The sequence below is a fragment of the Anopheles bellator genome, chromosome 2 (assembly GCF_943735745.2).
Source record: "Anopheles bellator chromosome 2, idAnoBellAS_SP24_06.2, whole genome shotgun sequence".
Lineage (NCBI taxonomy): Eukaryota > Metazoa > Arthropoda > Insecta > Diptera > Culicidae > Anopheles > Anopheles bellator.
The window spans coordinates 23,758,151-23,775,921 of NC_071286.1; the positions used below are offsets into that span (position 1 = coordinate 23,758,151).

At 45.3% G+C, this 17,771-nt stretch overlaps 5 protein-coding genes across 5 annotated transcripts; 2 read left to right on the top strand and 3 right to left on the bottom strand.

Moving 5' to 3' along the window:
• Nucleotides 1–532: 532 nt before the first annotated feature.
• LOC131207221 (USP6 N-terminal-like protein) lies at nucleotides 533–5,150 on the top strand. Its single transcript, XM_058199831.1, has 5 exons — nucleotides 533–1,674; nucleotides 1,744–1,893; nucleotides 1,969–2,142; nucleotides 2,207–2,417; nucleotides 4,654–5,150. The coding sequence occupies exons 1-5, from the start codon at nucleotides 739–741 to the stop codon at nucleotides 5,148–5,150; spliced, it is 1,968 nt and encodes a 655-aa protein (XP_058055814.1). The 5' UTR covers nucleotides 533–738.
• Nucleotides 5,151–5,592: 442 nt separating this feature from the next.
• LOC131210930 (EF-hand domain-containing family member C2) lies at nucleotides 5,593–8,086 on the bottom strand. The gene is made up of 4 exons (XM_058204254.1): nucleotides 8,036–8,086; nucleotides 7,426–7,967; nucleotides 5,881–7,362; nucleotides 5,593–5,806 (listed from the first exon to the last, which is right to left on the bottom strand). The coding sequence occupies exons 1-4, from the start codon at nucleotides 8,084–8,086 to the stop codon at nucleotides 5,593–5,595; spliced, it is 2,289 nt and encodes a 762-aa protein (XP_058060237.1).
• Nucleotides 8,087–8,305: 219 nt separating this feature from the next.
• On the bottom strand, nucleotides 8,306–9,689 carry LOC131209614 (thioredoxin, mitochondrial). The gene is made up of 3 exons (XM_058202719.1): nucleotides 9,439–9,689; nucleotides 9,018–9,150; nucleotides 8,306–8,915 (listed from the first exon to the last, which is right to left on the bottom strand). Exons 2-3 carry the CDS (start codon nucleotides 9,135–9,137, stop codon nucleotides 8,625–8,627), a joined length of 411 nt encoding a protein of 136 aa, XP_058058702.1. The 5' UTR covers nucleotides 9,138–9,150; nucleotides 9,439–9,689; the 3' UTR covers nucleotides 8,306–8,624.
• A 469-nt stretch (nucleotides 9,690–10,158) lies between these two features.
• LOC131208653 (persulfide dioxygenase ETHE1, mitochondrial) lies at nucleotides 10,159–12,629 on the top strand. Its single transcript, XM_058201463.1, has 6 exons — nucleotides 10,159–10,271; nucleotides 10,720–10,950; nucleotides 11,504–11,648; nucleotides 11,713–12,079; nucleotides 12,155–12,273; nucleotides 12,355–12,629. The coding sequence occupies exons 2-6, from the start codon at nucleotides 10,726–10,728 to the stop codon at nucleotides 12,411–12,413; spliced, it is 915 nt and encodes a 304-aa protein (XP_058057446.1). The 5' UTR covers nucleotides 10,159–10,271; nucleotides 10,720–10,725; the 3' UTR covers nucleotides 12,414–12,629.
• Nucleotides 12,630–12,632: 3 nt separating this feature from the next.
• Nucleotides 12,633–13,747, bottom strand: LOC131208654 (tetratricopeptide repeat protein 1). The gene is made up of 2 exons (XM_058201464.1): nucleotides 13,115–13,747; nucleotides 12,633–13,051 (listed from the first exon to the last, which is right to left on the bottom strand). Exons 1-2 carry the CDS (start codon nucleotides 13,678–13,680, stop codon nucleotides 12,760–12,762), a joined length of 858 nt encoding a protein of 285 aa, XP_058057447.1. The 5' UTR covers nucleotides 13,681–13,747; the 3' UTR covers nucleotides 12,633–12,759.
• Nucleotides 13,748–17,771: the final 4,024 nt, after the last annotated feature.

Here is a 17,771-nt window from a genome sequence, read left to right on the forward strand (position 1 = left end):
TACAAATTGCCCAGTTTGTCTTGAAGAAATTGCAAAATGGGATAGATGTACTAAATAAATAAAAAATCATCTTATAATTATTTTTAATATTTTATGGTCTTTTCACTTTTGATTCTAACGTTTTATCGTTTGTTAATCGTCTCAGCATTGTCGTTTTGCATACGATAATAAGCTGTGCGATGCTGTTTTTGATGCGTCAACTAGTAATAAATAATGCATACTTCGTTTGTTGACTCATTGTAATATTCTCGAAATGAATGCTTCACTGGCCAGCGAATGCGAAGGCAGCTATAGGCTAAAAAATGAAGTATTCTTCATAAAGGTTTAAACAATGCAACACTGTTGCTGTGGCCGCATTCAATAATACTTTGTTAGCCTATTTTCTGTATATTCGCATGCTTAAATTTACTGTTTAACCTAATTCGTGTAATTTTAATTAGTTTTTCTATTTTATGGGGTTTGGCCTTTTTTCTTTTATAAGCCTTGGTGAAAAATAATATACTAAAGAATGCTTATTTTTTTCAGACTGAAATACAAATAACTGTTGTGCAGTACAGAGCTCGGTGCCTGATCAATCCGTCGCGTAGGCACAAGCTGCTCGTGGCGAGAAACGCACGGTGAATGGGAAAATGTATGATCGAGCGATGCTGAAGTTTTTGAGCAACGCTTCTCTAGAGATCCATCCATTGAGCAAAGTACCTTTACCAGCGGCAATCTACTGTCTGCAGCTGTCCGTCCATGACCAGATACGATCGGTACGGAGTGTCCAGCGAAGATCAGCAGGCCTCTTCGACAATGATGAACGGAGATGCATGTATGGCCACAACGACAGCGTCGATGACTGACGAGGAGTCACTACTGTTGAAGCGTGCCAACGCCGAAAGAGACGAAATATTCGAGCGATATGATCGTGGTCGCGAGAATCCTAACATTGATTCGTGGGAAGACCCGCTTTTTGAGGTGTACACGCAGGCGGATCGATATGGGTTTTTACATCCCGAGCAGCCAGCAACCAACCGAAGTGGCGAGCTGCCGGACAAACACCACACACAACTGGAGATGGAACGGGTGAAGAAGTGGATCAAAATGCACCGGAACTGGAACAGTGCCAGCACGAAGGAAAACTTGCAGAGACGCGTCATGAAAGGTATTCCCGATCGGATGCGTTCAGCAATATGGCGCAATTTGCTGGACGTCGAACAGGTGGTTGGAGAAAATAAACACGTCTACGAAAGAATGCTGCAACTGGCGCGTCAGTGTAGTCCCGACATTCGGCAGATAGATTTCGACGTGAATCGACAGTTTCGCAATCACATCTTCTACCGCGAACGGTACAGTGTGAAGCAGCAGAGCTTATTTCGCGTGCTGGCCGCGTATAGCATGTACAACACTGAGGTGGGCTATTGTCAGGGTATGTCGACTGTGGCAGCCGTTCTGCTGATGTACTTCGACGAGGAGGACGCATTCTGGGCTTTGGATATACTATTGACGAACGCTAGGTACGCCATGCACGGTTTGTATATTGTCGGATTTCCGAAATTGATGCGCTTTTTGGCGCACCACGACCGGATACTGACCAAGTGTTTGCCAAAACTGAAGAAGCATCTCGACAAACATGAGGTACATTCCGTGCTATACTCGTTAAAGTGGTTTTTTGTCATCTTTGTCGAACGGGTAGGTGTGAAAATACTAAAAAGGGATTGTCGAAACGTCCTGAAGTTTGTGCTTTGTTTTATTTCGAAGATACCATTTAGCTTATGCCTGCGCGTCTGGGATATCTACATGATGTTCGGTGAGCGTGTACTTACGGGAATGGCCTACACGATACTTAAGATGCACCAAACGAAAATTCGCCGCATGAAGGACATGGACCAGATAACCGATTTCCTGCAGGTTGGCTGAGGGTGTAATTTTTTAATAATCATCGCGTAAATAATACTGAAACTTTCATGTTTCTATCGCAATCAGACATCACTACACAAACATTTTGGCTTTGATGATGACACTGTGATAAGAATGCTGAAAAGCTCGATGGACGAGCTGAAGCGACTGAAACTGCTAACGTTGCAGCCCCCAGCCGCACCTAACGAACTGCCATCCCTACCCCGTGGACAATCGGTTGAACTATCGACGAAAGTGAAGGTAAGTGTTTGTGGTCGTATGGGCGAAAAGTGCTGTAACATCATTGCATTGTTCTCCATTTTAGATTGGCCATCGAAACGAACAGTTCACGGATCGTGAAATTGTCCTAAAGGAGAAGGTTTTGTATCGTAGCGAGTCGAAGAACGACGAAGAAGAACAGTACAATAATGATAACATCAATGGCGATGCACATGCGGAAGAAGAGGACGAGGACGAGCGCACGGAGAAGGACTACGATGATATTACGGAGGACACCGTAAGTCAGCTGCACACAGGTTAGTGTTGAACCAATTATTTTTGTTACAGAAGTATCGGCATGGTAGTTTTTAGTTGCTTTCGTTGATTCGATCCATTCATAATTTAAGGTGATTAGTATGTTTGGTGTTTGCACAGTTTGCGTGCTGAATCTCTTATATACGGCTTATGCACTCTTTGTATCTTGGGTCGATGAATAATTAGAAAGACGATTGCTTGTAACGATCATAGAAGAATTCGCTTCTGTTACGCTCCGATATGTAATTTACTTCTTACTTGCTTAGACTAGCAGTTGCTTTTACTAGAAGAATTCCGTAATCCTAAACCATTGATCTTTTAATCAACCTAAGCAATAGGACCAACATTTTATGTCGATATCAACATCCCATGAGAAAGCATTTCAAGTTGAGCGGCTTCAACTAATTCCTATCATGTTTTCTTCTTCTCCTAATACCATGAAATGGAACTTCTTTAAAGGCTTGATAAGATTGCCTAAACACTCGCCAATCGGCAAAGGTAAACAGTCTAACGATCACCGCTTAACCATCGTGACGTCTAACAGTCTGCTCTTTGTCCTCTCTAATTACCAATCGTGAATTATGTTTATTTTGTTCTTATTTTCTTTGTTTATTTTTATGTTCCGCAACTTGTTTGCTTACTCCGTGTTCCGGATGCCAAAATGTTGGGGTATTTTTGTCTTTTTCGTTTGGTTCTCCGATTGGTCGTACCTAAATTGCCCGACTCCCGGAACAGGCGTCAGCACCGGTTCGCTTAGAACGATCCAGAGTTTCACCACCTTCGATACCGGAACTTCACTGGCGACCAGCTTAAATTCTCTCGTCATCATCGATTCGTTTGATGAGTATTGTGATAATGATAATATTATTGAAGAAAGCACTCGACTGTAGGAAAATGTAGCATTCGCGCCGTGGAACGCATTAGCTAAACTATTATAAATTAAGTTTTTGGCCGGTTGTTCCATCCAAAAACCATGAAAATACTCAAATAAATCACTCAAAGAACATCGTACTTTTGGTCCCCTCTGTATTCTTGTTGCTACAGCGAGTGTTGCCATCGTAGTAACCATATTAAAATGATTAAATTATTCGGCTATTTTTTTGAACATTGCCATTGTGGTTTGGTCTGCCGTTCAGTGCGGAAGCTAAATTTTTTGTGATAATTTTGAAAAATTAAAAAAAAGAAATTCGTAAGCAATTTTCCCCACAGAATTTGTGAACACTTGTAACACTATTTGCTGACATTTTTGCAGCGTTTGGATTTATTCGAAAAATGTTTCGCATTGTGAAAGAAATCATGGGCCAAGCCAGCCCGATCCCGAAAGTAAGGGCAATGGTTTCCCGTACCATGGTGAATCGCCGCTCCGGATCCGGTGGTAAGAACGATTGCAAGCACAAGGTGTGTCAAGACAGTGCCGCCGCAGACATTGGTGCTGGAAAGTCGGTGATGGTGTCTAGCCCGAAGACGTGGCGTCCATGCCCGGAACCACCGCAACCTTCTGCCTTCCGATGTGAGGATGCGAACATCCTTCAGATGCCAAGACGAAAGCGGGAACCGGTCCTGAAGAAGACGAGCTGCACCTCACCGGCACCGAGCATTGAGGCACCGGATTGCATCAAAATTAAGGAAGATCTGTGCATGCGCGTGCAGGTACCAGGCTGTGGGAAGGTAAAGTTTCCTCCGAAATGTGATGCACCAATTCCGATACGGGACTGCAAGCGGCTGCTAGCACCGGTACCGTCGTTTTCGGAAAGTTACAAGAACCCGTTTCCTCCACTACCGATTTCGGAGTGTCTCTGCTATGAAGCGCGAAGTGTTTGCTGAGGCCAAACGCTGCAATATTGCCTTGTAATCAAATGATGAGAAACTGAACAAAGTGGGAAAATTGAATAAAATTAGTAACGGTTGTAATTTTATAACTGTTGTATTAAATTAACGGTAGTTAGGAACTTTGTTTGTAAAATTATGTTTGCATGACCGTTTTAGAATTTAAATGAAAATCAAAATCGTGATTTCTTCCGTTTTGTTTGACATAACGTAGTTTTTTTGTAATTGAATTGATCTTTGCACGAAATTTTCGAATTTGCAGTGTGTTAGCTTTTTTGGTTCGTAATATTTTTTGATATATTTTTGCTTGAAAATTACATTGAGCTACATGCTACATTTTAAGTAAGGACCACGTTAAAATGCTAAAAACTCCCGCTAAAGTTGTCAGCTTCAATACCTTCTTCCCAACAGTTTCAGATATGGACGGCGGAAGTAGCATCACGAAGCACTCACTGACTGGAACTTCCGTAACCTCAACCAACGACATTAGCATAACGTCGTATGAACGTACCTGTGATATATTTCGGCTAACCGGCAATGGTCCTCATCAGCCGTTCAGTCAACGCGAACACCAGCACGCTGGCCCCAACTCGGCGATCCATCTGCTCGACCATCTTGCTGCTCAGTTATCGGATGAAGAACTCTCATCGATTGGAGCTGCTGTAGATCTGATATTAGACGAGGAGGACAACGGCGCCGACATACCCGGCGATAGTGGTGATGATCCGATATCAAAGTTAGCAGAGGAAATGGACGCACCTACTGGCAGTGAGTCCGGCAAATCGCCTCGAAGTCCTCCAGCAAAACTATGTGTTAGTCCTGATCATGAGCATGTCGCACGTTTAGTGGCGAATGGAAACGATGACGAGGACGAGGATGAGCTAACGGAAAAGCAGCTTTCTTTCTAGCCGATGGGCAAACGGAAATCGAATGGAATTTCCTATTCCAGCACTCACTGCCAAAATTTGTGCAGGGATAAATATTCATGTCCATCAAACGTTTAAATGCTCATGGTGTCTAGATTCGTTGTCGTGTGATGATTCGATTGGTCATTTCGAAAGCTTAGTTTAGTCGTAAACACACGCACCTTCATGAGGGGGCACTTTGGTTCGCTCGGTCATATTTCCAGTTTTATAAAATGTGCGTACATGAAAAGTTTTGGGTGATACCATTAAGCGTTTTCGAGAACATTTTGAATTATGCACAATTTTTGTGTTAAGAATATTTTGTGTCATGGTGAAAACATACACAAACATACAATTTATTAACTGTGAGCACTCCTATCATTAATTTATCCTTTGTGTAGAAAAGTTTTGGGCCAAAAATACACGCGACATCCGTGTCCTTTGTTTACGTAGTTTGATTGGTCAGCGTCCGTTCGAGATCGATGTGCACCAACAGCTGGTCCCAGTTCACGAGTTTTCCCGTTACCCGGTACGGTGTGAAGAAGCACACATCATGCTTAATGTTGAGCGGTTGTATCGGTTTGCTAGCCACCGACGATGGATCTATCATTGTCAAAAAGTCCTCCACCGAAATCAATCCGGCATCATTTCTGTTTAAACTGTGGAATTGAAGACAAAAGTATTGAGAATTAAAACCTTTAGTTCAGATTGTGTTGATGGCTAACGTTCTTACATTTGTAGCATTTTGTCAATCAGTGCGTTATCCAGTGGCAGTTTGCATGCTTTTATGATAGTGCATAGTCGCTGTGGCGTAACCCAATCCGGGTTAATCGGTTCGAGATGGTAGATGTGTTCCTTGGTGCGCTCAAGATCGCTCCAGAGTGCCCGTGTCAGCTGGGCATGGACAGCTGAACGAACGAGCTCTCGATCGCACCGAGCCGGTTCGATTGATTCGGCTGAAAACATGCGGCACAGCGTAACAATCTCCTGCTCGACGATACCGTCTTGCAGGAGCTCCAGAAGCATATCGCGCAGGGACTCGTATGTCACCGTACTGACTGGCCGTCCATCAATCTTCGTCTGCACCACTTTGCCCATGTGACGCGCGATGTATTGCTTGTATTGTGGCTGAAGCGCGTCCCGCAGTTTCTGCACAATCTTGCCAACGTTGGACAAGGGAAACTCCTCGCAGTGTTGCTCCATGAAATGCAGTGCGTAGATGTCGGCATTCGTAACGCGAAACTGGTGATCCTGGAGCCGCACAGTCGCTCCGAGATAAAAGTGTTCCGGACGGTAGCATGCGGGACGCGCCGCACTATACCGCTCTTGGCTGGGAAGGGCCAGTTTGCGCCGCTTAATAAATTCACCTCCGCGGAAGCCAGAGTTACGAATCGGTATTTCATATACGGAGATCGTATCATCGCTCAGGTGGTAGCTGATGACAAAGAAGCGGTCATTGTTTTCTCGCACGTTCGATATCATCTGCGCTCCGAACCGTAGACTGCATCGATCGTAAGCGACGAACTTGCGGAAATCAATCTTGGGTGGTTTCGGTTCCAGCGTTAAACAATTACCCTCGGAGTCTTCGTGCGTACCCCAGCCATTGAACGGTGGCAGCTCGCGGTCGGTTCGACGAGAGCTGACGAACTGCTCCCGGGACGCACTGTATCCGTAGATAGGCGTAAAGTCCTCCAATCCATACATCTCACGGTAGTAGCTTTCGGTGAACTGGTCACATCCCGTGAGCAGCACCGCCCGGCCGTAGACGTTAATGCGTGCTCCGATGCGGAGATCAGCATCGCGGTAGTAGTCGCCCTCCGTTTTACCGATCCCTACACAATCGGTAAGATAGCGCCCACCGCGCAATCCGCCACCGATCACGTTCAGGACCGTCACCGGTATGTTGGCGCCCATTGTTGGAAGCCGCTCGAATGTGCGAGGGAGCCGACCCCGACGCAGAAACATCCCGTTTGAATCACGGCCCGAGTTTACGGGAAGTTTTTCCTTGATTTCAATCGTCTCGTCGCTCAGATGGTAGAGGACCTCGAGTTCGTGGACACCACCGAACACACTCGCTCGGTCGTCCCACAGGCCCTTGAAGCGAAGCACTTTCCGGTCGTACTGCAAAAACTTACCCAATGTGTCGATCTTGTAAGCCGGCAGTTTTGCCAGTTTGGCCGAGTCCTGTTGCTTGCGTAGTTCGGTTGCGGGATCACTGATAAAATAGAAAGGGGTGGTAAATTATAGGGCGTTCGTGATTCCGGTAACGCACACTTACGTCGGCTGCTCGACCGGTCCGGGCACCGACACTCCCAATCGGTTCAAAAAGCGGCGCGTAAACTCATCGCACCCTGTAACGGTGTAAACGCGATCGAACAGTTGCACCGTGTGATTGATGTTGAGATCGAGTAGCGAAGTAAATTCCCCGTCGTACGGTGGTGGTCTCGGTATACGCTGACGCGTCACTAGGCAACCTTGTGGGATGCCCGAATTTAGGGTTCGCGGTTCACTGATTTGCATCGTTTCATCCTCGAGGTAGTACAGAATGCGCACCTTTCGCACCTGGTGCGGTATGCGATCGACTTCGGTCAGTGTCTCCTGAAAGTAACCGTGGAAGCAGAGTACCTGTCGATCGTACTCGAGCCACGACGGACGGGATGGCGCGTAACGGGGCGGATAGAGTGAGGGCAACTCGTAGTCGGGACTATCCGTTTCTAGCAACGGGTTGCCACCGATGCCAGGCCGTTTTGCATCGACTAGAATGCAAACGCGATTGCGCTGATCAAAGTGGTGCGACTTGTGAAACTTTCTGCGACCAATCTTTAAAAAGAGGTTGTGAAAAAGTACCACAGTTAAAAAGGATTTTTTTGTATTTGAAAGTAACTTACATCTTGGAATGTGTTACCAGGAAGAAAGGGTAGCCCCGAACAGCGCAACATGATGTAAGAGTTGATTTTTCTGATGAATAATCCTGAAATATTCAAACTGTTTGCACTCTGAACGGCAACGCCACTGCGAAAAACGAAACTGCCACTAACAGTAGCGGTAACTACATCGTTGTCCCTGGTAACAACAACCCTTCCGGTATCTAGGATGTGTCGCAAAGGCATGCGTGTAAGACTAAAAAAATGTATTCGGTTGGCAAAGCAATCATACTAATGAAAAGAAAAGCGTAGTTATGATGTCTTACTTATGCTTTCAATATATTTTCTCATTCGTCGTTACAAAATAAAATCGATTCATCAGGCGCTCTCTCTCGTGCGAGGGGAAAACAAAAAAATCAATAACAGTACATCACAATGTCTAGAGGAGAAATGGTATTACAAGTTCTTCGGTCCCACTAAACCAGCGTGCTGCTACACGCCTTTCGCATTCAACCGGGGCACTAGCACGCTCCCAATCCACCCACCAAAACTATAGCGCCCAAGCATACGAAGGCTTACACGGTGTTGGCACATAACGCATCCCTACGACGTATTACGATGTCTTCTTTTTCGTTAGTTTTCCGATGAGATTTTCGATCATATTTGCGTCGACCAGACCGATGAACTTGTCCACCACGACGCCGTTACGGAAGGCCAATATTGCGGGAACTGCTTTTACCTCGAACGTGTGCACCAACTCCGCGTTATCGTCCACGTCGACGATTGCCAGATCGATCTCCTCCGACGGTTCCAACAGTTCCGTCATTTTGGGCGTCAATATTTTACACGGATCGCACCACTCGGCGTGAAAGTTCACGATCACTGGATTGTCGCTGTTGATTACCTGCGAGTGGCAAAGCACAACACTGCGGTGTTAATAAACTTTTCAAGGTCCTAAGAGCACCGGCGACCAGGATGGCCTTCGCCCAGCTGATGCATTGTTTACCTTCTGATCGAACTCGTAGTGATCTTTTATGACGAAGCGCTTCGCCGCGACGGCTGAAAACGAGAAGGTCTTCCGGATGATGCGTTCGCCAAGGATGGCATTGCGAAAGATACGGAGCATTGTTGTGTTATCGCTGCGGGATGATACCAGACAGAAGAGCGATAAAGATAGCCAGAGGAAGAAAGAGAAACAGAGACCCGTGATAGATTGCGGCTATAGCACATGCGTTGTGCCGCTCAGCCGGAGACAGTATCGGCGACTTTGCTAATCACACGCAGTGAGACATTTATTTTATTACGACTGCATTACATAAATTGTTTGGCGCCTAGTTATGGCACACAAGCCGCACGCTGCAGGCGAAGCACACTGGTTTTGTCCGTTCTGGCCCAATGTTCAAGACAGCCTTGCGCTGGTAACCAACCTTATGTATGTTTTGCTGGGTTATTTTGTTTTTCTCCGCCAAAGTGGATCCTACAGTAGACACGTAAACTTTGACTTTCACTACACAACAGAACGCAACGCTTAAACACTAGCTAACAAATGGGTCACACGTAAATTAGAATAACCGCACGTAAGAACGAAAAGATTAACTAAACCATTGATATGGCCACGGTTTTAATACGGGGGAAGAACGACTTGTGTTGCTGCTTAGCAGTTCAAGTGGGTTGTGTGTTTGACATTTCGACATTTTGACATTTCCAGCTTTTGACGGTTCTCTGGACTCGAGCAGTCGGTAGGGGATGCAAGGGTAACAACGATCACGCCTGGCTCTTGATAATGACGACGGCACAGAAAGGATACAAGATGCAGTTGAAAATTCCATTGTATTTGGTGCTTTGATGCACCAAATGCATGTGTACCGCTGTTTGCCGCATTAACCACGAATTTAGCGTAGAATTGGTTATAAATTCTTGTTTCGAGCAGTTATTGAGCAGTTCAGCTAGAACAGACTGATCGCAGAACCGGTAGGTTTGTAAATATTCGTCCACGGCTAGGTTTGCCGATTGAATCAGCTGTCCAGGCGAAGTTGCGTTATCGACAAGATTGATTCCAAAGCAGCACTCAGTGCACACTCTTATCGGGATTAGGTGAGGCAAACGAATTATCGCGAATGAATCGATTGATTTAACGTCGAATGATCACGAATCCGGCTCAGTTTCGGTTGCATCATTGCGTCGTTGCACTTCGTTGTCGAAAGTTGCGCAGGTTGCTTGGTTCTTCGTCAATTTTGGTGTTGTGTTAATAAGTGTTCAAGTAAGGAATCAGTTCACGAATTGGTCTGTTTGTGGGTTTCTTTTGTGGTGCTTTTCAGGACAAGACCAATGAACGATATCACACATCATCGTTATCAAACAGAAGATGCTAAATTGCGTGTGGTATAAAAAGTTACAATGACAAATAGAGAAAGGTCTGTTGTCGAAGATTAATGTATGTATAAGTTGCATTGTACGCATAGCTTTCCATCCATCGCGGAGTTTGCGAATCGACAGATTGATGGGTCTGAGGTCCAAGTTTGAGCCTCAGTATTTCGGTATTTCTTATCGTTACCCACGGAGCGATAAGTTAGAGCGTGCGGTTATAGATAACTTTTTAATTAAATAGCACAGGCCTGCGATAAGGTGTAGGACGCAAGTGCATATCCTTCGTCACTTACTTTTTGTTTTGTTCTTTTTCCCGACCCTGCATCACCACCAAAACGTAGCCGACGATGAGATTAGTAACCAGACTGTTGCGGCCAGCATCAGCATCAACAGTAACGGCCGCGGTTGTTTCGTGGCCAACTCGACGATTGATCGCTAGCGGTGGGCAGCGATACATAAGTAACACAAAAGTGTGTCCTCTCGATCAGACCTCCGTTCTCTCGAGGAGTGTTAAAATGTTGGACACAGTTCAATGCCGCAAGCCGTTCAGTGCCGATTTCTTCTTCCGGCAGGTAAGTTGTAAGTAAGTTTCTCCACACGAATTTCGAACTATTTTCATGTTTGTGCCATCATTTTCGGTTTTGGGCGTCCGAGCAGGCCGTGCTTATAACGGTTTAATGAACTCTTTGGTAATTTGTGTCTGTTTTGTGCTGTGTCATGCTTCAAGACCTTGATTGTGTGACGCAACTATCTGAAGGTAAATCTGACGATTTATCTGTAGCCAAAGGCACGAATAGTTGTGGGCCTCTACGTTGCCATGGTAGTTTCCAATTTCAACGGATGCTATATTTTGCCACAGTAAAAACGATAATAAATATCGTCAATTGTATCGCGTTTACTGAGCGTATCTTCAGAAAATATCACCCCAAAACGTGTTTTTTGGTCACTAGCCAAGGCCTTCCATTTGAAATGGTTGATAAACAACAACTGTAATGCACTCAAAGGCTGATGCAACTGTTATCACGATGTTGGAGATACTATTAAACCGCAATGTCATGTAGTGACAAACGGGTTGCTGCAAAATGCAAATTACTGCTATGTTTCCAATTCTTGATCTCGTTTCAGTTGTTTGATGAACAATCGCACACCTATTCGTATCTGCTGGCTGACATTACATCCAAGGAGGCCATTCTGATCGATCCGGTGCTGGAGCAGGCGAAACGCGATGCCAAACTGATCGAGGAGCTGGGCTTTACTCTCAAATATGCCTGTAAGTACTAGTTTGTAGCTTGGGTGATTAGCGGATATAAAAGAAAACTATTTGTGAACTGCAGTAAACACACACATGCATGCGGATCATGTGACTGGCACCGGATATCTGAAGCAGCTTCTTCCGGGAACCGTCAGTGTGATCTCGCAGAACAGTGGCGCGAAGGCTGACCGACACCTGGTGGACAACGAAACGGTGCAGTTCGGTCGCCATAAGCTTCGTGCGCTATGTACCCCGGGCCACACTAACGGCTGTATGACGTTCGTGGTCGATGAGCAGGGGGTTGCCTTCACGGGCGATACTCTGCTGATACGAGGCTGCGGCCGTACGGATTTCCAGGAGGGCGATTCACGATCGCTCTATCGTTCCGTGCACGAGCGAATCTTTACGCTGCCGGAAAATTTTCGCCTTTTTCCGGCCCACGATTACAAGTGAGTGGAAAGGGTGATCCTACAGCAGTGTTGGCAGTTTCTAATCGAACGTTACATTCCATTATCATCTTCTAGGGGCAACATGGAAACGACCGTAGCGGAAGAAAAGCATTACAATCCACGACTCACTAAAGACATCGAGGCGTTTGTAGAACTGATGAACAACTTGAACTTACCGTACCCGAAAATGATTGGTAATTGGAGTGGCAACCGTCGAAAAACCGCCAAATCGTTGACCAGCACACAGACTAATTCATTGTTGATATTTTTAACAGACAAAGCTGTGCCGGCCAATCGGGAGTGTGGTTTGTTCGATATTCCGAAGGAAGCTTGAACCACTCGGAATGCTGTCAGAGAAAGGAACTTGAGGAAGGAACGTTGGGGGATGCATCGGCTGTAACAGAGTACAAGTATTATCGTTGACTGGACTTCACGGTGTTTTTTTAAAGTGGAACGGCTATACAATGTTTTTCTGTTGGGTGCACGCCCCACCGTGCATGGGCATGTGCTGTAAAAAAACGGTTATATTAAAGACAATGCCCGAATTGTTTTTACTATCGATAGTATTCATTCCTTTCCATTTATGTAGCCAACAACCCACAAACAGGCATGATTCTATCACGCATCGCTGCCTTTCGTCACGTATCACTTGCCAAAAACTGGCGATCGGGCGCCATTGGTCATTGGTCCGCGTTCTGTTTGAAGTTGATGGAATACGAGCCGGTCTGCGGATCTTGCTGCATCTGGAAGTTTTGTGTCGAAAGCCCGAAAGGTCGCAGTATCATGTTGCCCAGATCCTTCAACTTCCCCATCATCTCCTCTTTGAGACGCTCATTTCGCTCCGTTATTTTCGGTGGCAATCGGACTTGCGCTGCCCGTGCCTCACCATTGCCAGGGTCCAGTTCTAGCACCTTTCGGTAGTCTTCTAAGCTTTCGTCGAGTTTATCAGTCTCTTCGTACAGATTGGCTCGCCTGTGGTGACCGATGGAAGGTACATTAGGATGCAATCGTTTGTTCGCCGGAATCAACGCTTACCTTAGTAACGCCTTCAGGTATTTCGGATTATACTCTATCGCTTTGGTGCAGTCCTCGATGGCGGAAGCCTTTAGGTCCAGTTTACTCTTGGCTGCAGCACGGTTCGCGTACAGAATTGCACGATCGTTCTTTCGGTCCACGGGACAAAGCCTCAGGGCCTTCGTGTACATGGTCGCCGATTGATGGTGGTCGCTTTGCTTGAACAGCTCATTGCCTTCTTGCTTCAGTTCATCCGCTTTTGCTTTGTTCGCTGCCAGTTCCTCTTCCGTCAGGCCCATCTCGTAGTCACGCTGTGATTCATCATCTATGAAATCATCTGCTTCAGCAGCTGTCTGGACCGCTTTGCTTGCGGAAAGATTTTCATCTGAACCAGCTGCCCCGTCACCGCTGACGCAATCTACAAACTCTTCCGTATCGGATTCGTTGGGCAGTTTCATGGACATTCCGGTTACCTTTTCAATGACTTCATCCACGGACCGCTCGTTCGAATCATGTTTACTCCGTGCGTCCTCGAATTGCTCGTCGTCACTCTTGGAAGTGTCTTGTTTGGTTCCACTATTATTCATCTAGAATCCTGTTCAGGACGTTTTCACGGCTTAATGTTCAAAAACAACGTGTAAATAAACTGTGTAAAAGTTTCCTTTCTCAGCGAGCCAAATAAATTTGCCTTTGACGTTAGTGCGTTTTGACGTTTAGTGATCAAAACAAAGAAAAGGCTGCGTACGTTCCAGTGGTGTTTAAGGAAAAGGCTGCGTACGTTCCACTTTTAAGGTTCTGAGTAATGAGAAGATCTTTTTGAAAATGTGTTAACCGCACTGATGGTTTACTGTGAGTGATTGTTCGTTTAAAGAGAAGCAATTACTTTTCTGTTCAAAATGGGTTAGGTATGAGTTAGGTTAGGGTTAGGTATGGGTTAGGTTTATTTTAGAAATTGCCAGTACGTTTTGAAAGGTTCGATTCTGTTGCTTTGCATGTTCCCAGTTCACTGTATTCAGGAGACTACTACTAAACGAGAAGTCTACTTTGGGCTCATTCTACTAACTCATGCTGTCCAACTCAGGGTTTTTGAGCTTTCGAATATAACTGATTCAATTTAAACTTCTCAACCTTCGCATCGACAGTCCGAAAGACGACAGTCGAATAACGGGCAGGGAATTTATTGGCAGAGCATGGGATTGCCTTTAATGGAATAAATCGTACTGGTTGTTTCATATGGAACCAACAAACACCGCCATAGTAGTCTATTCAATACCACTCGTTGCTCTGTTTAAAGATTTTGAGATATTTTTCTCTTTTTATTGTTCTTTTTTACGTTACATTTAAAAACATTTCCATTTTGCATGTTCATACACCATACACTGCGTGTCCTGCACCTTTCAGGTGGCGAGATCACAATCGTGTCCCGTCGTTCAATCATACATCCAAACCATTGCCGAGCCGTTTGTCCCTTTCTCGTCCCGGACAGGACCTGTTTTGCATGAGCACTACGATCGCATCCCTGGCACAAACCCGGAGTTGTGGTACTATTCCGATCGCCACGATATGATTGCGATCATACATATACTCTGCCGATAACTGTCCACCACCAAAACGATTTCGCTCGCTCACTTTACTCGCTTCGTTCGGTAGCTTTGCTTTCAAAATCCAACCGTGCCTTGCCGGGATCCGGATCCGATCCGAATGCGATAGTCCGTTCTAATGGCGGTGGTGTAAGATGCTTTATGTTTCGTATTTTATATTCGTCTCCACGTGCAGCTCTACACAAGCGCGCTCCGAACGCCCTCCAACGCGTATCAGTCTGAAATGGACACATTGTAACTCGACGGCATAGTGTTCGGTATTTCGTTGTTGCTCGACCAGTAAACCACTGACCCGATCGTCCTCCTTTGGTAGGGTTTGCCCGGCTGCCACCGTCGCATGGCGGTATATCGGTGCATATAACGTTTGCTCGTTTGTTTGTTGTTGATTAAATAACCGGCTCAAAAGTGATATTTATGCACACTCTCACAGTGGTGGACAATGCGCGCAATGGATCGATTAAAATATGGAATGTGAAAACATACGTTCCTCTAAGTCTTTTCTAGCCGCTTAAAACCTGTTCAAACCACGGCCTCGTGGTAAAACCTCAACCGGATGAGCTACCGATTTCTTTTATAATCGTTATTTATCTCTTTAATCACTTTCTCTCTAGCCGTTCTCACATATTTTGTGCCAGTTGCTCAGCGCTTCCTTCACGTAGCATTTGTTTCTTTTTGTTTTGTATTTTATTCACCATTTTTCCATCTCGGAGTATGGTGTCACTAGAGTATTGTTGTACATACACGACACACGAATGTTTTGTACACTGTTTGTTACCGCTCAGGAGTAAGTGATGTGTTGTGGTTAGTTATTTTTTATCCGTTCAAAGCAAACGTATAAAGATGCCACGTGGCTAATGTCCCTCACAGGGCCCAGGTCCTAGTTTTGCGCATTATGTGCGCTTCAAAGTCGATTCTTCGATGGATATTTATATTAATGACCGGTAATGTCTATAACAATTTTACCATACCGCCTTCGAACTCGCGAAGCAGCCACGTATTATCAAATAGTGTACTAATGTGGTGGTGGATTTGCATATGTTCGTTTTACTTTTAGCTGGCTTATTGTGCCTTGTCCCCCCTTTTTCGTCAACATATGCACACATACAACGGGTTGAGATTAAAACGATGGCCATCGATGGGAAGAAGAAACTCGGGCTCCTCAGAAAATGGGCTGCTCGAAAGGGTACCAATGATAAATTAGACTCCTAACGCTCCGGTGGGATGCCGAACGAAGTAAAACTGTCCTGCTGCTAATACGGTTGAATGTACGAACAGTCACACATTACAGACATACATACGAGGGTTTTGAACATGCACACATGCACACATGAATAATGCTTCCCTATTTTCGGCTATAACAAGGGGGCCTTTGCAGACAAGTTATTTATGACGTAATGTTTCTTTGTTTTTGGTTTTTCTTGTGATGTACGTTCTGCAATACCGGTACTAACCGGGTGAAAGGATTACTACCAATCCCTGCCTATTGTTAATGCACTGCACAGCTTCTTACAGCTACATTTCGGTTTATATCGGCCTCTCGATACAATCGGGCATCGGGTACAGAGGAAAGCAGTTGAGTTCGCTTTGGTGAGATATTGTTTCGTATCGATTTTTTTTTACAATAGACGATGGAATCGAATCTTCAACACCTAAACTTAAACATAAAATCGCGGTGTCTGCCGGTTTCCTACTCTGAACATGGCACTACAGTTACAGAGGGTTTCGTGCCGAATGTGGTTGATGGGCGATTGAATGGGTCCAAAGCGGTCCAGTTAATTTCTGGGTGTTTCTTTTTTACACATGACTGTGCCGGTTTTGTTGAGGGGCTCTAATGTGGCTAGAATGAGTTTGTATAGTGATGTTTGTTTTATTTATTTCAACTATAGTAGCGTAGAGTCTGCGACTGGACTGACCGCGTGACCGGGTCCTTGCGTCCGTGGTTGCAGTTGACCTACCGTTTCCCGTACTGTTCCTATTTGTGTTTTTTTGTTTTCGTTTGTTTGTTTGTTACTTTAGTTAAGTTTCACTTTTTAAATGTTTATGTTTTTATTATTCTTTTGCTTGCTCTAATATATGCGTTTAGTACACTATTTTGTTTACCGGTTCAATTTTGCTTGCGACTCTATTTCGGCTATTTGCTACATGCGCAGCATTTTCAGTTACAAGGGTATACATTCATCAACAGATAACTATGCAAACAACCGCTGGCCAGTGGGCCGACGGGTGCAATGGCCGTTTGTGGTGCGGGGTTTCGGGCGGGAATTTACTGGTGGATGGTGCCCTATATTTTACAATAACTATACACACCCGTCCCAAAAGAAGCCAATACGTGTTTAGTTCACTCCATTCTGCGGGCTTGGCCGTTGGTTGGTTTATTGATTTTTGCCGCATTTCCCATATGGCCATAATGCAGTGATGCACGCTTAAACAATTGTAGCTACCTATTCCTAGCCCTGCAGCCCTGCAAACGGGCTGGCTTAAGCGTTGCAAGCCAGTCCTTGGCCCTGGCAAGCCTATGTTACATTCCGATTATTTCTTACTACCCTTACGTGGAAGCTGTCCTACGATTTTTTGCGTTGCCGTCCCTATAACTAACTGCTGTCTCACTGCAGCCCGTTCAATTATTGTGTGGTACACCGAAGGCCGGCCGTTTTCTGCAATCTCCGCGGCAGGCGTCAGTCAATAAATTATTCCGTTGTTATTTAGCTACACGTATGCTCTACATTATTGTACCTAGTGCCTCAGCGATCACTCTCTTCAGCCATCTTCTACAAGGATCAGCCAATTCCGTTGCGCGACGATTGCAGTGCACTCTTCCTAACAATTGTTTATTGGAAACTTGTGCCAGGTTCGAGAAAGTTTAGTATTCCGAAAAACCCCCGACAATCGCTTGACCACCAACACATCGGACCGCATTTTTTACACATGCCTAGGCGATGTGTGTGTTATTGCTTATCATCGATCGCCCAGTTCGCTCGGCTATCATCCTAAGTCAGTGGTGATGATTTTGAGAAATTGGTGCTTTTCGATGGCTTTCACTACTTCCAGCAGCTTCCCTAGTTCCCCACAATGTTGAG